Source organism: Varanus komodoensis, unplaced genomic scaffold (assembly GCF_004798865.1).
Source record: "Varanus komodoensis strain SLA01 unplaced genomic scaffold, ASM479886v1 scaffold8, whole genome shotgun sequence".
NCBI classification, from domain to species: domain Eukaryota; kingdom Metazoa; phylum Chordata; class Lepidosauria; order Squamata; family Varanidae; genus Varanus; species Varanus komodoensis.
Window position 1 is genome coordinate 21,789,633 of NW_025336481.1, and position 8,576 is coordinate 21,798,208.

General features: G+C 38.3%; 1 protein-coding gene across 3 annotated transcripts in view; it reads left to right on the forward strand.

The window, feature by feature from the left end:
* UHRF1BP1L (UHRF1 binding protein 1 like) overlaps positions 1–6,279 on the forward strand; it is a 49,365-nt gene extending 43,086 nt beyond the window's left edge. For all 3 annotated transcript variants that reach the window (XM_044454721.1, XM_044454722.1, XM_044454723.1), the window contains 2 exons: positions 924–1,099; positions 4,227–6,279. In XM_044454721.1, the coding sequence (XP_044310656.1) occupies positions 924–1,099; positions 4,227–4,355 (305 nt within the window). In that variant the 3' untranslated portion in view covers positions 4,356–6,279. The remainder of the gene's footprint in view (positions 1–923; positions 1,100–4,226) is intronic.
* The last annotated feature ends 2,297 nt before the right edge of the window (positions 6,280–8,576 follow it).

Here is an 8,576-nt window from a genome sequence, read left to right on the forward strand (position 1 = left end):
CTGGGTCACAGATTGATCAAAGGTGAGTCAAAACAGCAGCTCTATCATGATTCAAATAAATAGAAAGAGACAGTAAGACGTGACTCCCCAGTTGTATGTTTGGCCTAAATGTGGGTCCAGGTCTGATAGACCAAAAGATGATCACCTACATTAGTTTCAATGTAGAATTTGTTAGAATTTCTCTGGGCATATCTTGTCTTACTTTAAAGAAGTCAGAGTGTGGATTGCATTGTTAAAGCTATGTTTGCTGTGGGTATCACCCAATTAAGACTTCATATCTGTCTCACTGGACCTTGGTATGAACATGTGTTCCACTTGTAGGAGATGTATAATCCTGTAAGTGCAAATTTTGGGTATGTGTTTGTGTTTATGTTTATTCCTGCATGTTTCATTGGGTAAAATTATTTGAGTAATTTAATAATGATTTGATTCAAATATTTATTTCATTGCTAAGTTAAAGAATGGTTCAATTTTGTCTCCTTTGTCCATTTTGACATTTGGGGGATTGAGTGAAATGAAAGAGACATTAAAGGAAGAGGGACCATGCTGTATGGATGCAATGGCAGCCTTCCAGTCCTAAAGAAAGCACTGCTGGATAATAGATAACTATACTGGTGATTGGTTCCACTTACATGTGAATGAGTATGGATACTGCTTTAAGAATCTCAGATACAAATTAACCCCTTTTTATGGATATGTTTCTTACACAAGTAATTAGTAACTCATAGACTGGTCATCTAAATATTTTGCAGCATCTAATATACAATATTAATACATAGCAATAGAAATTTGTATGTGTTCACTTCCTTTATGTTCACTGTTTTTCTATTTAATCTCCTTTTTATTAATCAAGGGATACTTTGTATAGTTCAGTGGCTATGTTTGAGATACTCATTTTCATTTTCTGATTTCACTTGATCCAGATAATCGAACATTTAGCAATGATATCCCAAAGATGAAGACAAGTTACAACAAAGGTGATCAGGATGATGAAACAGGCACATGCAAAAAAAAGAATTACCTATCCCAAGCCACACAAACATCTCCAGAAATTAATAGATCTCCTAAAGATTTTAAGACTGAGTTAGTCAAAGCACAGGTAATCATTAATTTACCATGTATGTTTTGTAAAGCTGCCTCTATAAGATAAACATTTAAAATTATAGTATCAAAATTTTTAGAGAGCATCAGATGCAATTGCCTGGATAGTTTTAGTGTTCTTTCTCTTGAGGTCATTGAAAGCGTACAGGGAAATTGTGAAAGCCAATATAAGCTGTTTAGAGTTTGCTGATAAAAGTTAAACATATTTCATTCAAGGGGACAAGGGTGACAATCTCAGTACCCCTATTCCTATGGACCATCAGTCAGAGCAACCAAGGCATTTTCTGTGCTAAACACATGCTAGAATGAGTCCAAATAACTTTCATGTTTTTGTGGTAAGTTACTGCATCCTGAAGAGATGCCTTATATGTATTTTTAAATCAATTACATTAAATAATAAGATTTTTTAATTGGACAAAACTGTGTTCTCAGCTGGAGGGAACCATAGGCAGCTATTACATTGGAAGTCATGGCCCTTCAGTGAGAGATAAAGCTAGTAGGTAATGCATTTATGTAACTCACAGAATACTGATGTAATAATACAGTCAGTTTCACAGCCACCTTTTAAACAAGTTTAAATAGAGAGCTTTGGCTGTTGGGTGGGATAGAAGTTACTTATTTAACTTATGTATACATAAATAAGTTTAAGGATATTAATCTGCTTTCCAAAATGTATTCAGAGAAATAGGAGCATGTTTCATTGCTGTTTAAAGGGCTGGTTGTGGAGCTCTTAACTTTGTCCAGATGCTTATAAAGTATAACTGCAGCTACTACAAGAAGCTATGATTTGACAGCTCCTTTGTAATAGGGTAATACATGCAGACACCTTATCCAGGTTCACACACAACACTAAACCACAGTGAAAACCACCATGGCACGGTCTGTCATGTTGTATAAACTCTTGTGAGGAACTGACTATGTTGTCTTTTTGGTTTCTGTGGTACCATGGAGAGAAGCAATAGTCTGTTGTATGATTTTCGTGCTTCAACATAGCTTGATTGTGTGAACCCAGAAACCATGTTTTTTGCAATTTCTACACTACTCCCATAGAGCCTGATGGAAGGAGCAGCCACTGCTGTCCAGATCTGCCTAGCAATTGATGAGTCACCTCCAGCAGTGCTCTAACTGGCTGCTCTGTATGCCCTCCTGTGTCTAGCTTCTGTGCAGCATTCCAGATGCCCACCTATGGCTTTGGAATGTCACTGGTAGCAGAGAAGTATCCCACACTGTCTCCAGGGGCAACCTTGGAACCAGTCATGTTTGCTGCGCCTGTCTAGTCACTGCAGTTTACACAACCACTGCTTACTAGCTGTACTGCCTTTCATTTTATGGTAGAAGCATAATTCCCATCTCTGCAAAGCTGCCTCTGCACAAGAAGAGCACATGGGCAGTAGCCTATTTTTAGAATGTAACAAAAACAACCCTTAAGGACATTTTCACAAGTATGAAATACAGCTGTTCAGTTGCAAAGGTAATGTCAAACACTGATAGCCTGATCAGGTTCAGCAAATACTGTCACTAAACATGAATGCCAAGCTACTTCTCATCAGCCACATTGGACTGTCCCTGTGGGCTTCCTATGTGCCCCACAGAGATGTGACAGCGGTGGTTGCGGCCATGGTATGGATGCTTGCTCCTGCACCAGCAGTCTTGTGAGTGGCTCTTGGAGCCCCTAGTACATTGCTGAAATGTGCATAGACACATAGGGATATGTCTGCAGTGCCAAGTGTAGTGAACAGCAGAAGTAGTGCACCTGTGTCAAGCAGTTGGAAGTGTAATAGTGTGTGGTGGGGTGTAGGTGATAGTATGTGGGCACAGCTGTAAGGCAGCAGAGATCACATAGCAGCAGCAGAAGTCACTAGATTTATCAATACTTGGTATGCTTTTCTCTCTGACACAGCCACCCTTTCCCTATACCTGAGTCCCTGTGATGCAGCAGAAATAAAGACACTATTTGCAGCAGGGGTGTGGTACTTATGGGGAACATTGGCTGTTGGGATTGGTGGAGAGGGGGTTGATGAGGCCACTCACAACACACCCTAGTGGGGGGGGCAGGGTGAGCCAGCTCTTTGTGTGACAGTGAGTGACAGTAAGGAAAGAGGCTTCTGAGGGTGGGACTGTGAAGCACTGGAGGAAGCCAGCTGCAGCCATGACACATGAGAGGGCAGGGCAGCGCAGGGTCTACTGCACTGATCCCCTCTGTGTGCCTGACTGCAGGGGGAGGCCATCCCTAAAAGTGTGTGTGACTCCTGTGCACAGGGGAGCGTGGACACTTCTGCAGCAAGGAAGGGGTAGGAAAGAGGTGTGGAGGTGGGTAGGTATGCTTATATGTAGGCATAGAGCACAGCAGCACAGAGGAACTGCTCTTGTGAGTAAGCAATTGTTTCAGCTGAGCAGCAAAAAATAAACGAGCAGGTGGCTGAGAAAGCGCCCAGAAGCATCCTGCTAGCAGGCATTTCAAACGGTTTCTGGTGAAACGTGGCTTCCTCAATGCCTACACCTCTGCTTACCGATCTCATACAAGAGCTGCAAAACAACTATGTGATAGTCCTCGATCAGTGCCCAGGCCCTGCTAATAAAATAAGGAGTTAAATAGCTGTGCACTGTAATAATGACAACTGCAACATTATGGTGGAAGTTAATATAGCCTAATTTGAAAAAAACAGTTTAAATGTATATCTTAAACTTTCAGGCAAAGGAGAAATAAATTTTAATTTATTTTTAATTAAAATAATTTCTGTTTAATTTTTGCAATTGTACAAGTTCTTTAGCAGTATTTGTAAAATTTAGCATGAATTTTTTTCTCGTCTCTCTTGAACTGTAATTTTGTGTGTGTTTACTGCAAAGTAAGGGCCACTATATTCAATGGGGCTTATGTCTGGATGAATGTGTATTGGCTGTAGACTTTAAGGCTGTTATTTTTCAAATTATTTTTTCACAATTAACTCTGCACAGGCAAAAAGTTCACAAATTGTGAAAAAGAAGACAAAAGATATGGAGTCCTTTTAAATAATATATATTTTCTGTGTTTTGGGGGAACATTGTTGACTGTAAACTCTTTTTTGAAAGTAGCTAAACAATATATAACAACACTAAAGTCTGAATTTTCTATTTAATTATTCCAGCTTATTGAAGAAAATGAATTTCTTAAACAGGAATTAGCCAAAACTAAGATGGCTCTTGCTGAAGCTCATCTGGAAAAAGACACCCTGCTTCACAGTATAAAAAGGATGGATATTGAAAATAAACGGTAGCAGACTCTGGAACAAGAAGGGATGTATTTTAGACTTATTTTTTTGGAACCCGAGCTCAGAACAAAATTTCTGTGGAATATGCCTTCTGTGAATTCAAAGAATTAGAATGTGTGTTTTTCATGCAGGGACAATTTCTATAATACACTACTAATTTGTTTAATAGGTTGTGGCATGACTAAAATGTACCATGTGTCATTAATAGGTTATCTTCACATGCGAAGATAAATTTATTTTACTGGTAGAAGAAAAATACTATTCAAGAGAGATTAAATTTGCACTATAAATGTATAGTTGGTCATAAAATGGTCCATTATAGTTACTAAAGCATGATGTAGTGATGCAGAGACTGGTTTTAACAAACAGCAGAAGTTGCTTAAGTACCCTCCATTATGCCCAGTTCTCAAAAGGTGTTAATGCTGTGAAACTACTCAAAATATCGCATGGGAAAGGTTTGAATATAGAAAATGGGAACACCCTCTACTTCTGCAGGACCATGCTGACACTTGGTTTCTTTGTATCCACTTCCTGTGCCCATTGCACTTTCAGAACATTGAAACAGCTCAGTCAGCTGGGCCTAGGCTTTTTCATTGGTTTCTAGGAAAAGAGTAATTAAATCAAGGTTCTTTTTCAATGATGAACATTCATCATAGGCACACTCCTTAGTTTGATTTAGTGAAACTTGGCCACTCCTAATCTGGTACCAGTGAAATTTCAATCTTTAACAGTTTGTAAAAAGTGTAATCCAGCTGTATATTAATGTGCTTGGAAAGAAAAGTTAAATAATTATTGCTTGTGAAATTTCATCAAATGTAAAACTACATTTTAAATCATGGGTTACCTGTAAAAAATTAAATTCTAATTTTCAGCTGAAAATGGTTACTAATGTAAAAATAAAAAGCACAGACTTGTGCAAGAGTTCTAAGAAGTTCTTAAAACAAACAAAAACACATGTGGTATGAAAATTCACTTTGAAGTATTTATCTGAATAATTTAGATAAAGACCTTCCTGGGTCATTTAGTTGAAAACATTTTTAATTGGTATTATACTTGTTGTGCCTAAACTGTACAATATTTTAGGGAACAGGGGATTATCTTTTTTTAAAGGTTCAAATAAGAGTCCACATCCTTTTGTTTAGGGTTTAATTGTATGGCACACTGAAGAACTGGGTTGAATTGAACTGATTTTCATTAAAGCTTTCTCTGACAAAACTTGCACTCCCTTAATTAAAAAATGAAGAATTCCGTTGAACTCATGTCAAAAAGAAGATTAAATCAAAATGTCTTAGATTGTTGTCAGTGACCCATCTATTTCATGACCATCACAATACGGAAGACTTTCTTAGTTCTAACTAGTGATGGGTGGGGAATTCAATAGGCCTCCCAGGTTCCAGTTTGTCAACCCTGTGCTGGCACTAACTTGCCATGTTGCAAACTGAGCAAACTCGTATACCTTCATTTCTAAGACAGACTGACGTTTGCATTTTTTGGGCTGCTAGGTAATTTTGTGCAAATAAGCACAAAAGCATAAAATCACAAAGGTCTAGCTACATAGTTTAGGGTGATTATGCAACTATTTAAGAGGTCACAGTCTGCAGTAAAAATAACCTTGACTTGGCTTGTACCTGGACAATCGACCATTGAACTCGAAAGAGCTAGATTTCCTGGTTTTGGTACATTCTTAAGGGCAGCCTTCCCAATCTACAACATATACTGGGGTCATATGGAATTGTAGTCCAACACATCTGAAAGGCTTGAAGTTGAGGAAGTCTGGGAAATTTTGTGTAGTGTTGCCATCTGAAGGAAAACTGAATTTAACATTAAAGCGAAGAATTGTTATGCTAAATTATAGCTCTGGTCACTGATTAAATGGAAAGTTCCTGTTCTTAAAGTTATATATCTTTAATAAAGTTCTCAGATTTTCCAATTATGACTGATGATTGTAAGCTGATCCCCAAAGTTTCAGTTTCCAATGGGATCATGTAGTAGTTTCTTTTCTCCGTGTATTTGATTGCAAATACTGTGCCAAAATTAATTGAACACAACCTTACTGCCTCTAGCAAATCAGCAATATTACTTTCATATCTGTATTGTTCAGTAAGATCTCTGGGAGATTCACAATAATTCATAAACAAAGTAAAATTGAATGGTAATAAAAATACAAATAAAATAACTATAACTGTAACATTCCAATATCCAAAATGTAAAACGATTTCACTATAACCATAACTTTTGACCTGTGAATAGAGGGTAGTCTTAACCTGATGCTGAAAAATGGCAATGTTAGAGGTGGCAGTGAGAGGAATGCCTCAGAAGTAGATCGTATTATCTATGTAGATTGAAGTGAGGAGAGGTATTATGTTAGATATTGAACTTCCAAGCCATATAGGTATTTATATGTTTGAATCAGCACTTTGAATTGGTTCAGAAGCATGCAGGAAGCCCAGTGTAGGTGGGCCAGAATTAGATTTTTCTGGTTCAAGTTAATAATCTGGCTACCACATTTTTTACAAGCTGAAGCTTCTAAACAGGCTTCAAGGGTAGCCCTGTGTAGAGTACATTGCAGTAATCTAATTACAGATCACTACAGCATAGATTAATGAAAGCAGCATGGATTACTATTCCTGTCCAGATGGGGCATAGCTGTGCACACCAGCCAAAATTGGTAGAAGCCACTCCCTACCAGTGAGAACATCTGAGCCTCCAGTGACAAAGATGAATCAAGGATTGTTGCTATGGACCTGCTCCTTCAGGGGGACTGCAACTCTATCCAGAATAGGTTGAATATCTAGAACTATTGCAATGCAGTAGCCCCCACTACCAGCTTGAACAGTTATCCCAGAAGGATACCATGATCAATGGTAATATCTGCCAAGACATCCAGAATAGGGTCACAGAGATTCTATGCTTCTCTCCTGACCCAAGTCCTCATAGAGGGTTACCAAAACTGCTTCCATGCCAAAACCTGTCTTGAAACCCAAATGAAATGCATGTAGATAATCAGTCTCATCCAAAAGTGCATAGATCTGGTTGGCTACCATCCACCCAAGATCCTTGCCCAGGAAGGCCTAAAATTGTTAGAATATTCTAGGTTTAGTGAGAGCTTCTCCAGGAGTGGTCTCATTAGTGTCCCTTTCGCAAGACTGGGGATCATTCCCTCTTGCAAGGAGGTATTAATGACCTCCTTGGCCCAGTCAAATATTCCCTTTGTAATGGTTTTTATAAACCAGTAGGAGGCAAGGATCCACTATGGAAGTGACTGCACAAAGTTGTCATAACACCCTTAAACTGTACCATCTAGAATTTATCCAATAAAACTGGGCCAGGCTCTAGATCACTTGATTCACTATAACACTTCAGTCCTGGAAGATGAAAATATTTTTTTCCTGGAAGTGCCTAAGTACATGTTACAGAAGGGCTTGGATGGGTCTACAGTGTGTTTACAGCCATCATATAGCAGATCCCAGACCAGGCAACCCTAAAAAGCTCCACCAGGTGTCACACAGAAGACTGAATAAAGGCAATGAGGTGTTTTTAATTTGCTACCCTCGTTGTCACTAATTATACTTGATTATAGGCACATACCATGCAGTCTCCTATTTTCATCACTCCCAGTTCTGAGATATTCCTTGGAGCATATGAGCTCTACTTACAGAAAGGGTACATAGGCATTCAGTTCTACTGTAGGCCAACCATTTCATTCTGCTTTGATTAAGAAAATAAATCATTGTGCTAATCCCATATGAGGGAAGGGATCAGAAAAATGCCACATCTGTAAAATAAATTTGAATTTTAGTAAGCAAAACATTTCACAAATCATTTAGTCTAGGAAACTGGGTGTTGGGACAATATATGAGTCTTACTGATCATCATCCCATCCTGTTACCAACAAACAAGGCACACCTAATTGCTCTGAATGCATTTGCTCTTAAGAGTGGGAAGCAAGCATGCCACATATAGGCTATGTTCCTAAATCTCTTCAAAATGTGTTAATTCCTACTCCTGTTAATATTTACTTGCAAAATAATTCACTTTGTTTCAGTACTGTGAGCATACATACTTTTAATTACTGTAAGTGATGCACATTTTGCAAACACAGTACCTAATTGGCATTATGAAAAAAAGGCCAAACGTTTTGGTTTTCATTGTTTCATTAATATACATTAAAGGGGAAGGGGGCATTGCCTCTTGCATATGGATGTTTATTCACTGTAAGGGACATGT